Below are 19672 nucleotides of genomic sequence, written 5' to 3'. Positions count from 1 at the left end.
GCTTTTGCTGTCTGGTGTGATGTGCCTGCCTTTAGTGGGCCTCCGTCTGGCCTGCCGTGGGGCCCCCGGGGGGGCCGTGAAGGCCACACTCTGCACGGTTGGTTCCCGGTCCCTGTCTGCCGGGACGCTGTGTGGCATTGGTCAGCCTCTTGGCGCCCCCGCCCTTGGTGTTGAGCTCCCAGAGCCCAGTGGGCTGGGCGGCGAGGTGGAGCCTCCTGTGGGCCGGAGGGGGCATCCGGCTGTGCAGCTGTGTCTAGTTTGGTCTGTCACTCTGCCTGGAGAGCCAAGCCCAGTGGGGCCTTCCAAGCCTTGTGGAGGGGCACCCACATTTCCTGCATGGAAGATTGGAGCCTGGGACCATTTTTGGGTTAGAAAGACTTGACTCCCTTTCATTAGATGAGGATGGTATGTGGGGCACCGGGGGCCACACCCCAGGGGTGTCACCTTCTCTCTCAGACCCTGTGAAACCAGAAACCTCAGCTTTGCCCTCTGGTGACCTGCTCAGGGGCATCATGGCACCAAGTGACCTCTGTTTCAAGACGTCCTTCTGGGGGCACTGGAACCTTTGCTGTGGGCAGTGGGCGGTAGGCAGCCCCAGCAGCCCAGCTCCCTGCCACCACAGGCCCCAAGGTGTTCCTCCTCAGCCTGTCACTTGCACCCGGTCCTAAAAGGTGTGCAGAGCCACCTGCCAGGCGGGCGCTGCACAGGGCCCGGATGTTGGGGTGCCTGCCGAGCCTGGGCCATGGCCGTGGCTCCCGGGGTTGTAGGAGTCTGCCTCCTGGCGCCCCTCACCCTGGCTGTTACACCTGCCTCTTTCCTGTCGCTGGAGTCACTGAGCTGTGGGAGCTGCCCCCAAGCACATCCCCAGGCGAAGCAGTCTGGGGGTTCCACGGCTGCCTCCCAGCTGGTGGCAGTGCCGGACACAGGCCTCAGGCAGCAGGGGGCCGGCCCTTATGGCCGGCGTGTTTATTGATGGGTGAGGACCGTCCCGGGCACGTGGTGTGGCAGTCTGTGCAGGTGGGCGCTGGGGCCTCTGTGTGTCCAGGGGAGGGGCAGTGTTGGGCTGGGGCTGAGGGGCTGGGGGAGCTGTGTGAGAGCCAGGATCCCCTGGGGTGTCTACTGGTCGTTGGTGATGGATGCCGGCAGAGTGACGCGATCCTAGGAGAGGAGCTCCGTGACTGCTGGGCAACGGGCAGCCGCGGGAGGACGGCCCTGGACAGGTACGGCTGGCACAGCGGCTCCTGCCTGCCCGTCCCCACCCGGGGCTTGTACCGCGTGGAAGAGAATGTTGTCAAAGCCGGAGGCCACGGCTGCCATCTCGCCCTGGGAGGGGCAGCCCTGCTTCTGCAGCCAGCGCCACCCTCCGAGTCCAAGCAGCACCAGGAGGACGAGGAGGAGGAGGGCACCGCCAACCGCAGCTGGCACTGATGTGGGCACTGCCTTGTCCCCTGTGGGCCAGGGGGCATGTGACCTCAGGACTGCCCCAGCCCCCCCTCTCGGTCAGTCCCACATGTAGGGCCCAGGAGGATGCCCAAGACAGCCTGTCCCCGTGGCCCCAGTGGGCTGGGTGTCACCCTGTCTACAGAAGGTGCTGGTCTCCCAGCACAAGGCCAAGGCTGGGGACCTGGCAGGCAGTCGGCTGCTGTCTGCAGGCCTGGGAGGTACTGTCCCAGGCTAGACACCCCTTTCTCACAAGGAGGGAGCCGCCAGAACGGCTCCACTCCGGGCCCTTGGGGTGGGAATGCAGAAGGCAGAGGCCAGGGAGGGGGCTGCAGGGGGCCCGATGGTGCAGGCCCAGCCTTGCTAGCTCTCCTGGCCTCTGGGCAGGGCCAGTGGCAGCCACGTGGGCCACAAGCCAGAGCAGGGCCTGCTGCCTGGGCAGGGCTTACCCTGGCCGGGTGCAGGCAGCTGGCAATGCTGCCCAGCCAGATACTCAACGTCGTCCAGGGCAATGGGCCCCAGGGCTGGCTGGCCGCCCAGAGTGGCTTCAAACACAATCTGACCAGGGGGAAAAGAGGCTGTGTGGACTCGAGCAGGAAGGGGCCCCCACACCCCCTGAGGTCCCCTGGCCCTGGGTGGTCAGCCTCACCTGAAACTCCTCAGCGCTGGCCACCTCCACCTGGCCTTCCAGCCACTGGTGCCGTAGGTGCCCGCCCACACCCCACACGACCAGCTGGCCTCTGGCACTGCCCAGGAGCACCCTCAGCTCGCCCTTGTCTGAGGGCAGGGCCGGGGTGGGTCAGACCCCTGACCCAGTGCAGGGGAGCTCCTGGGCCCCTGGTTCCCCCACCACCCGGGTGCCACCAGCCCGGCCCAACTCACAGAAGTGCTCAGGGAAGCCCATGTGGTACCAGAAGTGGAGGCAGGACGCCTCAGTGGCAGGCAGAGGCTGGCTGCGCAGCCAGGCCACCCGGCCCCCTGGGCCCAGCACGCCCGTTTCAAAGAGAGCAAAGTGACCTGGAAATGAGAGAGGGTGGGGTGGGGTGTCAAGCTGACTGGGGGGAGCCTGCCCCAACGACCCCGACCGGTGGCCTCTGACCCAGATGGGAGCCTGGATGGGCCGGGCTCGTCGGCCCAGGCTGGGGTGCGGGGTGTGCCCCAGGTGTGTGTGGCTTGGGCCCCTTCCCCTACTCAGACACACCTGCCTCTGTGCCCAGGGTGTGGTCCACAGGAGGCTGGGAATAGCGGGAGGGTGTGGCCCCACTGCTCCAGTCCCAGCTGTACCCGCCCGGCCTGGGCCAGGGCAGCGGGCGCCAGCCACACAGGCCAGCCTCAAAGTCACAGGAAGCTGCAATGGGCCTGGGGTAAGTGGTGCTGCTGCACGCCTGGCCCACTGCTGCTCGGGGCAGTGGGCCCGGCCGGCTGTCTGGGGTTGGCACAGAGTGCATTGCACCCATGGGCCACAGCAGGGGCCAGGCCCAGGCCAGGGGCTCCCACCTGGCCGAGGGCAGGGCCCGTCCTGGAGGAGCAGGTCGTCCAGCGCAATGTAGGAGTGCTCCATGCCAGCGGCCACGGCCTCAAACACCACCTGAGCGGGACAGGCATGGGCAGAGTAGCCTCATGCCCGGTCTGGGCAGCCCTTGCCAGTGAGGGGGGCCGCTCCCGGTGCTCACCCTCCAAGCCTGCTCAGCCTGCACATCCACGTTGCCCAGGCGCCACGCAAACCCTCCGTGGGCTGTGATGCTGAGCACCTGCTGCCTGGCAGCCTCCTCCACGTGGACCCGCAGCGTACCTGCCACGCCGCTCTGGGTCAGCAGGAGTTGGGGGGAGAGTGCCTCCTCAGGCCCCGTGGGGGCTCCCAGGCACAGGGGCCGGGGGGACCCTGCAGCTCTTCCTCCCACAGCCCCTCACCTGGACTGTGGACACTCAGGTGGTACCAGAAGGTCAGGCAGGCAGGCTGGGCCAGGGGCCTGTGCTTCTCTGAGGTCAGGGAGGCCACGTGGCCACAGGGCAGGGCCTGTGGGCTTGTGTCCACCACCATGTAGTGCCCTGAGGGGTGTCAGGGTTAGCCTCTGGCCCCGGCCCTGCCCCCCCCCCCCAGCCTGCTGCCCTGGCCCTGCCGCCCCGGCCCCACACCCTGGGCCGTCTCTGTGGTGTGGTCAGTGTGGGGACCCCAGGCGGTGTGGCCTGTGGCATTGGCCTGGCGCCTCCAGAGGCCCTGGGTCCCGCTGGAAAAGCCACAGGCCGAGTCCTCAAATGAGCAGTGGTCGGGGGCCCAGCAGGGTCCGGGCCGCACAGCCAGGTCGTCCAGCGCCATGCTGCCGTGGTAGCCGTTGCGGAGGCCCTCGAAGAGCAGCTGGGGACAGAGGGTGTCAGTGGGCTGGGGGCCTTGCCATGCCCCTCCCCACCTGGGAGCCGGGCTCACTTGGTACTTGGCGCCAGAGCCCAGCTGGTGGTGGAGGGTGGCCCAGGCCTGGTGCCAGTGGTTGCCCTGGGTGCCAGACCGTGACCACAGATGCTTCTCTGCCTCTCCTTCCTGTCTCATCACCAGGCGCAGTGTCCCTGGAGAGAAGGTGGCATTGGAGGTCACCAAACCCCAGCTCCTGATGGCTTCCCATTCTCTCCAGGGCCCCTGAGGGGCTGAGACAGAACGCGGGGCCCCCAAGGGCCTCCACCAAGGCCCTGCCCAGCTCCAGGGGTACTCACCGATCTGGGGCCCACAGAGGTGGTACCAGAAGGTCAGACACTCCTGAGGGGCTGCTGGTGTCTGGGGCTGGGTGAGCAGGTGGGCGCCAGGGCCCCTGGCTGGGGGGTCCGTCGGGTCCAGCAGCATGAAGTAGCCTGCGGGGGAGGACACGGGCTGAGCGGCAGGGCACCAGGCTGCAGGAGGGGCTCAGCGCCGGGGAGACTGCCTCCGGGTCTGTAGCCTCTGGGTCTAGGCCCCCTGAGGTCCCCTGGTCTGGGCCATGTCCTACCTTGGCCGGTGGTGTGGTCGTACCCTGGGCCACGGCTCTTGGCCCGGTGCCAGTGGACATCTGTGAGGTGGCCGGTGTGCCAGCCACATGTGTCCCTCTCAAAGTTACAGGAGACCTCTGGGGGGCCATGGTGGGGTCAGCACACCCTGCCCCTGCCCCTCCCCAGTGTTGAGAGGGTAGGGGAGACTTGTTTCCAGGAATGGGGGCTTCCAGGGGTTCCTCGGGTCTGGGTGGGAGGCCCTGGGTGGGGTCTGTAAGCAGGTGGGAAGGACCTGCATCTTCCTTGGTGGACGCCATGGGGCTGCAGTCCCTCAGGGTCACGTCGTCCACCCCAGCGCCTTGCTGGCCAGGCCTGTCCAAGTCCACCAGGCCGACAAACTCAAGCTTCATGGGGACACAAAGCGGGCTGTTAGGTCAGGGCTGGCTCGGCGCCTGTTCCCCCAGGCCGCCCTCCTTACCCGGAAAGGCCGGCAGCGTGCTCCAAGTAGGACGGTGTGCACCTTCCATCCCCCACTGCTGCTGCCCCCGGCCTGCCACACCAGCTCACGGCTGCTGTCCTCCACCACGACCAATGCCAGGAAGCCTGGCCGAAGGGTCCCCGTAGGTTGGCCTGCCCACCCGCCTTCCCCCGTCAGGGCCAGCTGAGGGACCTCTCAGCCCCAGGGCTGGGCAAAGGGCTGGGGTGGGGGATGGCGGTACCTTGGGAGTGACTGTGAAAATAGTAAGCCATGTGGAGTTTGCAGTGGGGGCCGGAGGGGCCCAGGGCAGGTGTGAGGACCCGGGCCTCCGCGGTCAGCTGCCCCCAGGCCCTCTGCAGGGACAGGAAGTGCCCTGGGACACAGCAGGGCTACTCAGCGCTGATTTCTACCAGAGACCCTCCCTAGTGAGGAGAGCCGGGGCAGGGCCCTCTAGGGATGCCGTCCCTGGCAGTCTCCTGGGTGCCTCACCAGTAACAGCTCCACGGGCGTCTGTGCCAAGGCCCCTGCCTTCCTGGGCTGGGAGACGCCCCCACTGCAGCTGCCCCACGCTGGCGTCCTCCCAGCCCCCAGCCTCGGGGGACTCAAAGTCTGTGGTGCCTGCAACAGTGGCTGGAACTGAATGGCCCCGGAGCCGCTGCCTGGCCCCTGCGGTGGGGAGAGCCTGGAGGAAGGGGGCCCCCCCTGCCTCTGTCTGCCCCTTACCGCACTCCTGCTCGTCCTCACCCCCCCCACACTGCTGCTGGAAGTCACACAGCTGCTCTGGGGGGACACACAGGTCCCCGCAGGAGAGATGTCCTGGCTCACAGAAGTCCTGGGGCTGTGGACCAGGAGGCTGAGGCCCAGGCGCTGGGGCCAAGAGCCCGGGAGCTGGGCTGGACACCTCTGTGGGCGCAGAAGAGGGTCAGGCTGGCAGGGGCTGGGCTTCTCTGGGAGGGAGGGGGCTCAGCAGGCTCACCGGGCACTGGCTTGCAGTGGTCTGACAGGATGAGGTCGTCCAGGCCCACGACACCCCCTGGGCCCGTCTGCCCAGCCAGGAGGATCTGAGGGCACCAGGGGCTCAGGAGGTGCCCCAGCACCCCACTGCTATCCCCAGGTCTGCTTCCTTGAACCCTCTCCCTGTCAACCCACAGCTCATACTTCACGGATCACTGGACACCCCTGCCCGCCATAACCCCAGCCCTTCAGGAGGGGCTGTGGCCCCTGCCCAGCTCTCTGAGCGGCCCCAGATCTCCCTGTCTCTCCCCTTACCACTGGCCTCACCTGGAAGGGGTGCTCACTCCGGATGTCAACCCGGTCTCGGACCCAGGCGGCCCCCAGCTCCCCGTGGCGCCTGCGCAGCAGGATGGGGACCTGGGGGGCTCTGGGGCCATGCGTCTGCAGGAACAGCTGGAGGCAGCCATCCTCAGACCCGTGCAGGTAGTGGTAGAAGGTGAGCTGGAAGGGACAGAGAACGGTCAGGGGAGACCCCTGGGGCTGGGCAGTCTGGATGGGCAGCCCTGTATCCCCCACCTGCCTCACCGAGCAGTTTTGGGAGCCCGAGGCTTGGAACTCAGGGCTGGAGAGGATGGCTGGGGCGCTGGGCTCAGCCACAGAGACGAGGAAGGAGCCTGGGGAGAGAGCAGGTGTGGTCCGAGGTGGCAGGCCCAGCACTGTGTCCGGGGAGGCGGCCAGGGGTCCCCGGCGGGCCTCACCCCGTGCACTGTTCCGGCTGTGATCACGCCGTGGCCAGGTGGGGCACCCAGGGCCTCCGGTGCTGCGGTTCCGGGCCCAGCCCTCTGAATGGCTCCACGGGCCCAGTCCTGTCTCAAAGTCGGTGGCCATGTGGTGGCCTAGGGTGGGCAGTGGGCTCAGGCCACAGAGCCGGGCCCGCTGCCAGCCCTGGTCGCCCTCCATCCTGAGGGTGCCAGGCAGGCCACCACCCCTCCGTGCCCCCTCGGTGGCCTCGCAGCCCTGCCCACTCACTGCAGGCGGGGGGGCTCTCATCGGAGCTGTCCCCGCAGTTGTCCTCGCCGTCACAGAGCTGGTGGGGCTCCACGCAGGCCCCGTTCCGGCAGTGGTGGTGCCCCAGGGCACAGTGGGCCTGGGGGGCTGGTGGGGAGGGTTAGCCATGGCCTCCAGGACCCCAGGGCGGGTGTGCTGGGGGAAAGGGTAATGCTAACCCACTGCCCCCGTGTGGGCCCATGGGATGGGGGCCTTACTGGGCAGCCCACAGCCCCAGAAGACCACGTCGTCCAAGGCCACAGCGCCCCTGTGCGTGGCATTTCGGGTGGCAAAGAAGGTAATCTGAAGAAAGTAGGGTCCTTAGGACCTAGGTTAGGGCTCAGACCTCCCGGCTGCCCCCACCACCCGGACCGCCCCCGCCCCCCACCCCACTCACCCGGAAGTCACCCTGGATCCGGCCAGTGGCCACCACCAGCTCCTGCCAGCCTGGGCCCCAGGGCCCTGAGCTCTGCCACAGGGTCAGCGTCTCGGCACCGTGGGTCAGCTCCAGCCGCAGCTCAGCTGCATCTGCTTTGGGAGCCTGGAGCAGCTCAAGCCCCTGCTGCCTCCCACAGCCTGCTGGCTGTGAGCTGCCCTGGGACCCCAGCCCCTCCTTTGGGGTGCCTCCCAGCCTCTGCTGTAGCCCCCTTGCTTCCCCAGTCCCTCCCCTCAGGGCACCCCCCACCCTGCCTGGGGCACAGGGTCCTGGGCATGCACCTCCAGAGGCTGTGTAGTGCCAGAGCCTCAGCTGGCAGGTGGGGGCTGCCTCGCGCAGGACAGGGGAGCGCAGGGCTGCAGTGGCCACCTCCTTCCCACGGTGGGTGCCAACAGCCATATACCAACCTGGCCGGACCGAGAAGTCAGGAGATGGGCAGGAAGCTAAGAGGGTTGGGGGTGGCACGGAGCCCCACCCAGGTCTCACCCAGATCAGTGCCTAGCGTGTGATCCGAGTGTGGCCCGGGACCCTCCCGTTCAGCCCCTGCCCGGCCTCGGAGCCAGCTGTAGCCTGAGGTGCTGATGTCCCTCCAACCGCAGGAGTCCTGCTCGAAGTCGCAGGTGAAGGGGGTGTCTGGGGCAGGCAGGGCCCCGTGGTAACCTGGGGAGCAGGTGGCCAGGTGAACCACCTGCAGAGAGCTGGCCTGGCCCCCCTCCCAGCCGGCCCACTCACCACACTGGGCCTCGTCGGAGCAGTCCTGACAGTCACACACGAAGTTGCACACAGCCTCAATGGGAGGCCTGCAGTGGTTGGGGACCCAGGCCCAGCCTGGGGGCCCTGCTGCCAGCAGAGAGACAACCAGGTGGCCTGGGGCAGGGTGACCCCTCATCTTGGCTTGCCTGGGACAATCCCATATCCCAGAAACTCCTCAGACCTGGAGAAGCCTCAGGTGTTGGTCACCCTGCTTTGGAGCCTGGTCAGGAGATTGTGCAGGGAGGGGGCTGGGCCATAGCTGGGGGCCTGGGACCCACAGAGGACTGCCACCCAGGGGTTCATTGTTAGGGCCAAGCAGAGCACATCTGATCCCAGAGAGGATGGCTGCATGTCAGGATGAGGAGATGTGGGCATGCATGCCATCAAGGGCTCCCAATGTGAGACACCCCCTGGCTAAGGAGGTACAGGTGCCCAAAAAGGCACCAAAGAGCCTGCCAGGAGGGTGCCCCTCTGCCAAAGGAATTAATTAGTGGCCCAGGTTCCCTCAGTTCCATCTAGTCCAAGAGCAGCAGACCAGGATGGGCCTCCAGGCCCTCTCGCTTTGGGGCCTGGGTGGCGGAGATTGGGGCCAGGCAAGCAGAACCCTGCCCCTTCACGGCAGGGTAATCCCCAGGACCCCAAGGGTTTGCCCTGGATGCCCCTGTGGCTGGCTGTCCTGGGCCTTGCACCCCCTCCTTCCCAGCTGGCCCTGCTTCAGAAGCCAGACCTGATGACTCACCCAGGAGCAGAACCCCAACAGGCAGGAGGTGGCCACACAGACGCATTGGTCAAGCCAGTGGGGGCGAGGTGAGGGGCAGTGTGTGCTGGGCAGCCTGGTGGGGACTTGGTCCAGTTACCAGTCTGTGGTCCCACAGGCTGGCTCTGCTAACTGGAGAGAGGAGCTGGGCCCCTTCTGTACCTGTGGCCCCTGGCTGGCCCCTCCCCATGCTGACGAGGACAAACATCTGCCAGTAAAGGCGTTCAGGAGAGGGGCCCCTGGCCCGGGAGGGTCCCACCTGCCGGACTCCGTCAGAACAAAGGTCAGGCCCCTGCAGTCGTACCCACCCCACCCCCGGCCCTGCCTGGTGGAGGCCCCCGTGGAGGCAGTTCATGGGGCACAGGGCACAGCCCTTCTGCTGGGGCCCCAGCCCCTACCCTGCTGTGGGGTTGACTCAGCCTGGCCCCAGGCTGCAGGCAGGAGCCCGGTGTGCAATCCCTGGCTGCTCTACAACCAGGAACATAGCCCCCTCCCTGCCGCAGCCTGTGGGTTTCTGCTCACCTACTTGCTTAGATGCTGCTCACTTGCTTGACACTGTTCAGAGCAGTGCGGGCCAGGCAGGTTCTTGTGGCACAGGCCTCTCCGCGGAGGGCTTAGAGCCAGGCCCTGCTGCATGACGTACCACTGCTGGCCCTGGAAACTTTCCCCCCAGCTCGTATCCTCATCTATAGGTCATGGTGGAGACGCTGCCATGAGGCCCCAGGGAGCTCAGACAAGGCACCCACCCTGCATCGCAGCACGGCGAGGGGCCAGTAAGGTACAGGGCTGGCTGGGCCTCTGCTGTGCCTGGCCCTGCCCTCCCTGAACTGGGAGGAGGGTCCTGGCAGAGAGGCTCTCAGCTCCAAGTCTGAAGTCCTGCCTGTCCACTTTGAACAGGAGTCCGTGGCTGCGGGCAGGGGCCTTGGGCCTCTTCACGAGTGACCTCAGCTGGCAGGCCACTAGGGACACTGAGGTTGGTTGGGATGGTGGATATGGGCGCTCTGCCTGCCCTGCACACTCGGATGGGCACCCCGGCTCAGCTGACCCAGCGGTACCAGGCACTAACCCCTTGCGCAAGGGCTCCTCAGCCTCCTCCCACACGTCCTTGGGCACAGCAGCCACGTGGAAGAGCAATCCAGCCATAAATGGGGGCAGCAGCCCAGGGGCCCCCTTATCACTCCCCAGAGGGCTGAGTGTGCACTGCCACTCCCTGGGGCCCCCAGAGGCACAGCTGGCTGAGGGGCCTGCTGCCCCCAGGGCCACGTCCAGCAACCTGCCATCCACTCATCCAGCTAAGGGTCCAGAGGGATGACTTGGAACAGAGGCCAAGACACACAGTACCAGGGAACTCTTTGGGGTGACAATGCTTTTAATTCCTGTGGGTGAGGTACACTGGGGCATAGGGGCTGGGCTGGCGTCCATCTCTGAGGCCTGGCCAGGGGGCACAGTGCCAGGGGGTGCAGCCCAGCCCCTCAGAAGGAGCCTGGAAGGCAGAGTTCCGAGCTGGCTGCTGGAGGCAGCAGGTCTGAGTAGGTCTCAGTAGCCATCATCAGCCCAGGTGACCTCGTAGTCAGGGTACCTGGCTTTGATCTTCTCAGTGGAGATGTTGTGCTGGGCACGACCATAGCCCTGAAGAGAGAAGGCAGCTTCTGCAACCGGTCTTGGCACTGCCGGTCCGGTCGGCAGCACCCAGGAACCACTGGGGAGGCCGTCAGGTGGAGCCACACACCTTCACCCCCTACTACACCAGGGAAAGGTGGCTGCCAAGACGAGCAGACCCTAAGGTAGGGCCTGGGCTCTTGTAGGTGACAAGATAGGCCGGGTGAGCACCCGTGTGCCTACTGGTGGCTTGGAAAAGGACGAGGGAGGGGTCCCTGAGCGTCCCCCCAGTACTGCCTCTGAGGGCTGGGCCAGAGCAACAGAACAGCAGGCCTCTTGGAGCACAGAAGGCGGCCCACCGGCTGAAGGGCAGTCGGCGACTCCCCCCTCCTGCCCGGTGCTTCCTGCCCCACGCTGCGCGGGGAACAGGGAAGCACGGCTGCGGGCTCACCATGGAGTAGCCGTACACGTGGATCTTCTTGTCCCGGCTCTGGTGGGAGATGCGCCCGCCGCCCAGGCACTCACAGTCCAAGCCCTTCTTCTGCATCTCGCTGGACACCTTGTCATAGATGTCCGCTGGGGCGGGAAGGGCGGCTCAGAGCGGGGTGGCCAAGGAGGCACGGGGCGGGGACCCTGAAGCCCCAGGTCCACGCAGCTGCTTCCCCGGAATGGGAGGCAAGGGCGCTGGGCCTCGGGCAGGGTCGGGCCATGTTCGTCCCTTGACCTCCAGAACCCCAACTCTTCCACGGTCGGCCCACGACGCGACCGGGGCAGGACTACTTCCCACTACGCCCCGCCCCCGGATGCAGGTGGCCCCGCCCTCACCGTGGTATTCTGCCCACTTGTAACCGCGCACGACCTCCTTGCTCTCCCCGGCCGGGGCTCCGGAGGGTGGCGCCGCGTGGACTCGAATCAGCACATACTTGAAGACGCCGTCGGAGTCGATGTCCACCTCAGGGATCTGGGCGAGGTCGCCCGCCGCCATGTTCCTGGAGCTCGCCCGCCCGCCTTTCCCACCGGCGACCCCGCGCTGCGTCCTCCGTGCGGGAGGCGGGTTCTGGGACCCCGTGACCAATCCCTCGGGAGCATGCTGCCCCGGCCCACAGCCTCAGCCAATCGTTCCGCCGACCGGATACACAGGCTAGCCAATTGCAACCCATCTCCTTGGAGCTCTGCGACCACGCCAGGCGCACTTAAAGGGGAACGTGGAGTGGGTAGTGAATAAATACAGCCCACGGAGAACTTTTTTTACGGTCGAGAAGGCGGAGTGGCGGCGGCGCGGGTGGCAGGCCCCTTTGGGGGTGGGGGCGGTCCGTGTGCCGGCTCTGACTCTGCCCCACACCCGGTCGGGGCGTTGCCCCCGACACCCAGAGCCTGGTCTGAAGGCTTCCGCCCACCCCGTTCTCCCCAGCCCCCTCCGAGGGTCTTCCCTCGCACCCTCAGTCTGGTCGGGTGGCCCCCCGACCCCCGTTCGCCCCCAGCCTGGTCGGAGGGCCTCCCCCGGCACCTCCAGCCTGGTCTGACATTCTTCCTTCCCGTTTCCACTCTCCTTATAATGAGACAGCAGTAGCTACATTCGAGTTGTTTTACTTGGTTCGAAAGCGCTCGCCCTCTGGAAATAATTCTGGTTGTTCCCGGGTGGCTGGATGTCAGGCGTGGGCCCCAAGGCGGAGGCCCAGGGGCCGCGGGACGGCAGCCGACTTGGAGGCAGCGAAGGCAGGTGGAGCTAGCGGGGCGCTTGGCCGGTGCGAACGCGCAGGCGTGGATGGGGCGCGGGGAGGGGAGGAATGGGGGAGGTGAGTGGGGTGCACGGTCTCGGGCGAGAGCCGGGAACGGAGGCGGAGAACGTTCATAATTTAATCCACGGGCTGCCCCCTCTCGCCCCGATGGGGGCTGGGAGCTCCAGGAGGGCCCTTTCGAGGTCTGGCCTTGCCTCCTCTTCTGATCGCTCACCCTCGGTGGAGCGAGGGCCAGGACTGCGGTGCACCCCGGTGGAGGGTGGAGAGCGGAGGCCGACGGCCGCCAGCCTCGCCGCTCCAGCCCACAGCACTGGCTCCGGGTGACTCCCCCCCACCCCGCCCCGCCCTGGCCAACTACCTCGCTCCAGAGCCGGATCCCACTCTCAACTGGAAAGGCCCCTCCCGGACGGCCTCTGCCGCCCCTCCTGCTTATCCATCCTCTTCGCCTGCTTCCTACCCCCTGCGAGGTGAGGGCCGGCGCTGCCGTTTGACCGTTGCTCTGCCCTGGAGCCTGTCCAGAGTCATCCTGTCGGGCGTGGGCACACAGCCCGGCTGACGCCCAGCCAGGTCTCGGCTCTGGGCCGGCGCCTAGCCAGCGCCCTCAACCACACCCTGTGCTTCCCTGACCCAGGCCACCTTCCCTCTAGCTGAGTGCCTCGCGCCTTAGGTGAAAACCGCCGAGCACCCCTCCACTCTGCTTAACCCGCGCCCTCCTGCAGGGCCTGCAGAAGGGCACTGCGTAGGACAGGACGTGGTCAAGACACAGACACAGAGGCCAACAAGAGTGTCCTCCAGAGATGAACTCCTCTGAGCAGGACGCACCCCAGACCACAGGAAGCGGGTGGGGGGCGTGTTTAAAGGGATGGGACTAGGATGTGATGGATCTGGGCTCCTGAATCACGGTGAACCAAGGTTGGGGAGGTTTCTGGGCGGCCCTGGACGACAAGGAACGGAAAGCGAATCTGTGCGGTGGAGTCTGCATTAGTGACCCCTCCACGTGAAGGCAGGCCCGGGCGGTCCTCAGGCCCACCCCACCTCCCAGCGGGGAGCACCAAGCGGCTGAGGACCGGCCTCTGCGGAGGCGCGAGGGCGATTTTCGGGAGGAGAAGCAGGGCGGGACCGATTGAGGGGTTGTGGATGGGGCGGAGGGAAAGGCGGAGCTTGTGGGGGCCGCAATGGGGCGGTACCTGGGGCAGAACTTGCTGAGAATAGGGACAGGCGAATTGGAGGCGGGGCTTAGGAGAACTGGGGGCAACCCTGGGTGGGCGGGGCGGGGCCTGAATGGACAGGGCAGTCAGAGTGGGCTGGGAGGGGTCCTGGGCGGGGCACGGGGGCGGGCGGCCCTGAGTAGACTGGGCGGGGCCTGAGTGGGCAGGCGAGGCTTGAGGGTGGGCCCTAGGTGGACTGGGTGGGGCACGGGTGTGTCCCGCGGCTTACATGATGTCGTCCAGCAGATTGGCACTGGCCACCCAGTCGAGCGCGCGCGGCTCGGAGGCTGCCATGATCATGCACATGAAGGGGCGGCCGGTGCGCCGGTCGGTGGGGTAGATAGTGGTGGGCGTGAAACGCCGGTTGGCCTCGACGAACTCGCAGAGCTGCTCATAGACGCGCGGGAACTCGTGGCGCAGGAAGACGCCGCGCAGCCGCAGCTCACGCTGAATGTGGATGAAGGCCACCTCGCGCGCGCGCCGTCCCGCCTCGCCATCCTGGTCCAGGCCCGCGGTGCCTGGCGGTGGCGTCAGAATTAACGTCTCCATGTCGGGCTCGCAGCCCCGCGCCGGGGGCGGTCGCGCGGGACTACCGGCCGCTAGTGCCACCTTGGCGAACTTGCGCACCGTGGGCCCGGCGCTGCGCGGCGCGGGCCGGGTGGGGGCGCCGGGGGGCGCGGCACTGGGGCCTACGGCCACCGATACGCTCAGCAAGAAGCACTCGTTCGGCTCATAGAGGCGCCCCGCAGCCGCCAGCTCGCGAGCGTAGCTGCCCAGGGGTGCCGCGTGAGTGGCCAGCTCTCGCAGCGACAGGTAGGTGGGCGACAGCAGCAGCCCCTCAAGGCCGAAGCGCAGGAAGTTGTCCGCGGAGCCGGGGCTTGGGAAGCCCAGGAAGAGCACGCCGCGGCCGCGTGACAGGAACCCGACGCGCGCGATGCGCGAGAAGGCGCGGTGCACCGGGTCGCTATCACGGCAGAACTGCAGCACGTGGCGGCACACGCTGCCCACGCGGCCGTACACGCAGCGCGCCTTGTGTGCGTCCCAGTCCTCTCGGCGGCACAGGCGCGAGCAGTAGTAGGTGTAGCAGCTGTGGCAAGACTTAAAGTAGAGGCAGGCGTTGAACATGGTCTCCGTGCGCCGGCAGCGCGCGTTGGAGCAAGTCATCAGGTCGTCCTCGTCGGCGCTGGGTTCCGGGGACGCGTCGGCCGCCTGCCCGGGGATCGCAGGCTCTTCTGCACTGCCGGCGGACGCGGGCGGCGAGCGGGGCGCTAACGCGGGCGCCCCGGGGCCTGCGGGCCTTGAGTCCAGCATGCGGCGCAGCTGGCGGCCCAGGCCTTCGGCCCCGGGCTCGGGAACTTGGCCGGCCGGGGGCCGGGAGTCGATGACCAGGTCTGTGATGAGCTCGTCCAGCTGCTCAAGGCTGCGCTGGCGGCCGGCGACGGGGCCGTCGGGGACGGCTGGGGGAGGCGGCCTCGGGCGGCCCCCGGGCAGCTCCCAGGCCCTAGAGGTCGTGCGCTCGGCCGCGCGCAGGTCGTTGTCGGTAATGGTGATCTCGGGCGTGACGTACCAGTTGCGGCCGGGGCCCTCGCCTGCGCGGCCCTTCTCGGAAAGCGACGTCTCAGACAGCGACAGCGCCGCGTAGCGCCTGGGCGAGGTGGACAGGTTTACAACGACAGGAGGGCGCCTTCCTTCGGGGGATGCACCCCGAGGCTCCCGAGGCTCTCTACCCAGCAGGTTCTCGTAGCTGCGGCCGCGGCCCAGGGGGTCTTCCCGGCGCGGCCCAGGCGCCAGGATGTTGTCCCAGGAGCGTGAGTAATGGCGGCTGTCGGTGGCCAGTCGGGGCGGGCTGGTGGCGGTGCCGCCGTGCCACGAAGCAAGCAACTGGCGGGGGTCTGGCGGAGGCGCCACCTGCAGGGTGCGGTAAGGCCGCGGGGCCCAGTCTCCCCAGGCCGGGCTGCCGCGTGGGTGGGGGTAAGTCCGCGCCAGGGCGTCGCGATCATGGTACCGGCCGAAATCCTCTGTGTAAAAGCAGTGGGCAGCGGGGTGGGCCCGGGGCCCCTGGGGGGCATAGCGGGGGCCGCAGGGCGGCCCGTAGGCTCGGGGGGCCTCCCCCAGGTAGAAACGGGAGGGCGGCTCCTGGACCGGGAAGGTGCGCACTTCCCCAGCATAGAAGCCGCCCGCGCGCCTTGGGCTGGGCCCCGGGAGCCCCTCAGACAGGAAGGGCCTGGCGTAGTGGCTGTCGAAGGGAGGCCTAGGGCTGGTTGTAAAACCGCCGGGGTGGCCCTCGGGCTCCTCGGTGTAGAAGAATTGCGTGGGGCCTGGTGGAGTGGTGAAAGGCAGGCTGCGGCGCTCCGGGTAGTCCCGCGGCCCTGTGAGGGGCCCGTCGCAGTACAGCACCCGGGGATCCATGCAGTAGGAGTCACTGGGGGTAGGGGTGCGCGACAGTGCCACGTGGCGAGGCCCGGGCACCGTGAGGCCGTGGAGTTGCGGGGCCGCGCGGGCCCAGGACGCAGTCTCGGCGGGCCCGCAGGGCCTTGAGCCTCTGGCGGCGTGCTGCAGCACCGCGTCGTCAGGCTTGATGTCCAGGCGGCAGCGGACGTGGGGAGCGGGCCCAGCAGGCGTCTCAGGCGGCGCACAGCGGCCGGAGGCGGCGCATAGCGGCGCGATGCGTCCGGGGCCGCTCCGCTGCGGCTGCAGTTTGATGGGGTGTAGCTCATTGGCGAGCGCGCGCAGCGCGGGGTATGTGGGCTCTCTGCGCGGTGATGCCTCTGCCCGCGCTGCCCGCTGGGCCTCCCTGCCTCGGCGCGGCAGCACCGGCGACGAGGCGGGCGCGGGCACCAGGCCCGGGGGCGCGCGGGGGGCGCTCTTGGAGCGGGCTCGGCGCCGGGGCTCGCCGTCGCGGGGCCTGGCGCGCGGCACGGCGGGTTCCGGGGGCGGCAGCTGCGGGTGCGCCTCCATGGCCGCCCCGTCCAGCGCCTCCAGGAAATGGAAGCTGCGGCAGTGGCGCTTATTGAAAGGCGTGGGGGCAGCAGGCCGGGCCACGGAGCGCTCACATAGTGGGCGCCTCGACTCGGGCCCCGGGGCCGCCACCTTGATATCCTGGTACACGGTTGACACCAGCAGGTCCGGCGGGTCTGTGCGGGTCATCTTAAAAGTGGTCCCCAGGCTGGCGGCTGCAGCTCACTCGGCTTTGAGGGGCTTTTGCCCTGGGGGGAGACGGGAGTCAGGGCGGCCCCCCTGCACCCAGGCCCTGTTCCCCATAACCCCTCCCCCCGCGCTGGCCCGGCTTACCTGGTGTGCAGCGGGCGGAGCAGCCCTGGCTGCGGGCCTGGGCTGAGGCCACAGGCACTTGTTCCATGCCGGCGTCAGAGCACCTGTAAGAAGAACCCAGCTGTCCTGGAACCCAGGCCCGTCTCCCCGACCCAGACCATTATTTCTGGGCTATTTTCTGCTGTAATGGGGTGGGTCAGCCAGAAAGGCAGTGCCATTGCTGTGGTTCCTGAGCTCCTGCATTCAGGCTAGTGTTCCTGGGCCTCCCCCGACTCCATTGTTGACTCCTGGGACAGGCCAGCCTTGGGGTAGGAAGAGTGGGGGTGTGGTCACAAGGCTCATCCCCCTCCCCGCCCACAGTTGGAATGACCTTGTGTTCACTTGGGCGCATTATTTACAGATTTCTTTATAAAAGTTGGTTCCACAAACAGTTCTGTGGCTGAAACGCCCACCCTGCCCAGTGCCGTCTGATGGTGCAAAATGAGGGTGCGTCCTGGACCTGAGTCCTAACTAGCTGTGCAGAGTCACTGAGCCCCCACCCTGCTTGCTGACCAGGCTGTGCATGAGACCCCTTCCCCCAGCAATGCAAGGGCCAGTGCACTGGGGACAGCCTGCTGCTCCAGGCTCTCGTCCAGAACAGTGGCCTTGTTAGATCCAGTGTGGCCCCTAGGGTGATGGACTCCGTGGCCCATATCAAAACAGTGGTCCCAGAGGACACTTCTGGGCCCTGATGTTCCCTTTCCTTAACAGAAACCTCCTCTGCCCCCCTGGTCCCACCCCCCACCTTGGGGTGGCTGAAATCCACCAAACTCATTGGGATCGTCATGACTGAGGCCCAGAGGGCCGCCTCCCCTCCCCCCTTTGCACTGTGTGTACCTCTGCCGGGAAACCTGGCCTTGGCCGCTGGACCATGGGGACCTGTGAGCCACGAGCTCATGGCTGCCCCTCTTCCCCTAAGCAGCACCCCCAGAGCTGGAGGCCGCCAGTGGGGAGGCAGGGAGGTGGGCGGGTAAGTCCTCCCTATCAGGTGGAGCTCCGGAAGGCTGCATGGAAACCTGAGGTTCTCCAGCCCCCATGCCTTGGGTTGGGCTGGGGTGTATTCCTCCACACCAGGCTCACATTCAGACTTGGGCCACAGCTCCTGTGGTGCCAGGGCCTGGACGGGCTGGGGATGGGCTCTGGTGGTGCTGATAGGCCCCCACCTCCTCACCCAGTCTGAGGGAGTGTTCTCCAGGGTGAGCTGGGCAAAGTGGGGGGCTGGGCCCCAATGAGCAGGACCTGTGGTCAGGTCGCCTGGGACCTCTGTGTCCCGGTGTGCAAGGGGCTTCCTGCTAGCAGAGCTGCTCTTCTGGGTCAGGTCGCAGCCTAGATTCCACCCCAACTCTCTCTGGTTTGCAAGACCATCCCCCTCCCACCTCCTTCCATCAGCTCAAAGCCAGGCCGGAACTGGGGGCTGGATGACAGGGCATGAGGCTCCGCCCCAGGGAGGTGACAGCCTGGCCTTGTCGCCGCAGCGGTGAGCTGGACCAGGTGCTGCCCCTCCCCGTGGGAATGTGGGGTGGTCGTCCCTACTGGGGTCCTAGGCCTAACGAGCCCTGCAGGCGGCCCTCACCTCTGCGGAGCCCTACCCCCGGAATGATCCCTTGAATGTGGACCAGCTTGTGTCGCCCGGGGGCTGAACCCCCATCCCCATCCTTACAGCGCCCCAGCCACGACAGGGAGTGCGGGACAGCGGCCTCCGACCCCTTACCTGGGCGCTGCTCCCTGGCCGCGCGCGCCCGGTGGGCTGCGCAGGCCCGTGCCCGATCTGCCGTCCCCGCATCGCCGCGTCCGCGGCACCGGCAGAAGCTTCGAGGCAGTGGCGCTGAGGCCGCCCGGCCGCTCAGTGCTGCCCCCGACGGCGGCCGGTGGGGCTGCACTTAAAGGGACCGCACTGTGGTCCTGGAACACGCGCGGCCCGCTGTTTCCACGTTGGGGATATGCTGGGTCCTGGGTGATGGGCTCTCTGGCATCCCGAGAGGGCAGGCCTGAACTCCAACTAGGAGACCCATGCCCAGGGAGCAACCTGCTGGTCGTGCCAGCCCCCACTCCTGGACACCTGCCTGAGGTCAGCTGGCCGCCTAGCAGGGTTTTGGAGCAGGGCCCTGGAGGGGCTTCAAGCCGTGGTGAGGGCTGCAGACAGCTCCGGAATTCACGCCCAGGCAGGAGCAGATGGGCTGTGCCCCCTGCCCCACTGGCCTCTGCGCTACAGTGCCGGAGGTGCCAAGCTCTCCGCAGGTGGCTGAGTTCAGAGGGGTTTATCTGCGTGGCCTCTCCCAAGTGAAGGCACCCCTGCACCACGTCCACTGCCGGTCTGCACTAGGCCCACTCCAACAGCACGGGGACATCTCCCCTCCAGCCCGGCCAACCTCCTAAACCTGGTGCCGAGGCAGGGTCACAGTGCTCTTCACTCCAAAGCATGGGACCTGCCCCCTTAGGTGTCTTGTTAGACACCAAACTCTGGACAAATTCCCTTCGTGTCAGCCTGGTCCCCCCATCAGTGGGCTCCACAAGCGTTGCAGGCTAAAAGGAGCGCCTAGTGTCAGCTTGGTGTCTGCCCCCAGCCCCTGCCAAGAAGACTACTGCCTCTAGGTAGTGTACAGCTGTCTGAGCACAGAAATTGGGGAAGGGTAGGGCTGGCCACCACCTCCACTCTGCCCCACATGCACAACCTGCCTGCCCCAGAGGGGCAGTTAGTAGAGCAACTGTGGGATGGTGGGTGGGGTGGGGCCTGAGAAGAGATACAGGACTGCAGGCAAGTGTCCTGAGAGCAGGGAGCTAGCTGGGAAAGGATGGGGCCTGCCAGCAGCCAGCAGAACACAGATGGGCACCTGCCCTCAGCGGGCCAGGGCCCCCACGTTTCTCCGTGCAGCTGTATGGGGTGGGCTTGCTGGGAAGTGCTCTGTGCACCCCAGGGCTAAATAAGTGTTGCAAAGCCTCCTACCCTAGGGGGAAGCCATCCCTCTCAGAAAAGGGTTCTTTGGCCATGAGACAGAG

General features: G+C 67.2%; 3 protein-coding genes across 23 annotated transcripts; all 3 read right to left on the bottom strand.

Annotated features, from left to right (window-relative positions):
- Positions 1-131: 131 nt before the first annotated feature.
- Positions 132-10022, bottom strand: MAMDC4 (MAM domain containing 4). Of its 18 annotated transcripts, XM_057499262.1 has the most exons (30): positions 9343-10022; positions 8803-8896; positions 8043-8150; positions 7797-7970; positions 7592-7717; positions 7272-7402; positions 7093-7177; positions 6857-6982; positions 6586-6723; positions 6413-6501; positions 6155-6328; positions 5850-5934; positions 5597-5776; positions 5363-5491; positions 5115-5246; positions 4874-4998; positions 4688-4799; positions 4416-4532; positions 4147-4281; positions 3866-4002; positions 3577-3796; positions 3352-3489; positions 3114-3232; positions 2938-3028; positions 2642-2788; positions 2323-2457; positions 2090-2217; positions 1890-1998; positions 1273-1448; positions 977-1158 (listed from the first exon to the last, which is right to left on the bottom strand). In XM_057499262.1, the coding sequence occupies exons 2-30, from the start codon at positions 8846-8848 to the stop codon at positions 1117-1119; spliced, it is 3654 nt and encodes a 1217-aa protein (XP_057355245.1). In that variant the 5' UTR covers positions 8849-8896; positions 9343-10022; the 3' UTR covers positions 977-1116. The 18 variants fall into 18 exon arrangements, 17 of the variants coding, with proteins under 17 accessions (XP_036757481.2, XP_036757468.2, XP_036757471.2 ...); XM_036901586.2 differs by lacking the exon at positions 1273-1448 and having other exon boundaries at positions 132-1158; XM_036901587.2 differs by lacking the exons at positions 8803-8896; positions 9343-10022 and having other exon boundaries at positions 8043-8792.
- A 138-nt stretch (positions 10023-10160) lies between these two features.
- On the bottom strand, positions 10161-11660 carry PHPT1 (phosphohistidine phosphatase 1). Of its 2 annotated transcripts, none has more exons than XM_036901604.2 (3): positions 11343-11660; positions 10871-10995; positions 10161-10449 (listed from the first exon to the last, which is right to left on the bottom strand). In XM_036901604.2, the coding sequence occupies exons 1-3, from the start codon at positions 11506-11508 to the stop codon at positions 10357-10359; spliced, it is 384 nt and encodes a 127-aa protein (XP_036757499.1). In that variant the 5' UTR covers positions 11509-11660; the 3' UTR covers positions 10161-10356. The 2 variants fall into 2 exon arrangements, with proteins under 2 accessions (XP_036757499.1, XP_036757500.1); XM_036901605.2 differs by having other exon boundaries at positions 11245-11560.
- Positions 11661-11990: 330 nt separating this feature from the next.
- On the bottom strand, positions 11991-19452 carry AJM1 (apical junction component 1 homolog). Of its 3 annotated transcripts, none has more exons than XM_057499263.1 (4): positions 18387-19452; positions 16658-16938; positions 13596-16572; positions 11991-13093 (listed from the first exon to the last, which is right to left on the bottom strand). In XM_057499263.1, exons 3-4 carry the CDS (start codon positions 16511-16513, stop codon positions 13027-13029), a joined length of 2985 nt encoding a protein of 994 aa, XP_057355246.1. In that variant the 5' UTR covers positions 16514-16572; positions 16658-16938; positions 18387-19452; the 3' UTR covers positions 11991-13026. The 3 variants fall into 3 exon arrangements, with proteins under 3 accessions (XP_057355246.1, XP_057355247.1, XP_036757484.2); XM_057499264.1 differs by having other exon boundaries at positions 16658-16740; XM_036901589.2 differs by having other exon boundaries at positions 11991-16572.
- Between the last annotated feature and the right edge of the window lie 220 nt (positions 19453-19672).

This window comes from Manis pentadactyla, chromosome 3 (genome assembly GCF_030020395.1).
Source record: "Manis pentadactyla isolate mManPen7 chromosome 3, mManPen7.hap1, whole genome shotgun sequence".
NCBI lineage: Eukaryota > Metazoa > Chordata > Mammalia > Pholidota > Manidae > Manis > Manis pentadactyla.
The sequence above is the reverse complement of the archived record's forward strand: the minus strand, read 5'-3'. Positions and strand labels throughout refer to the sequence as shown.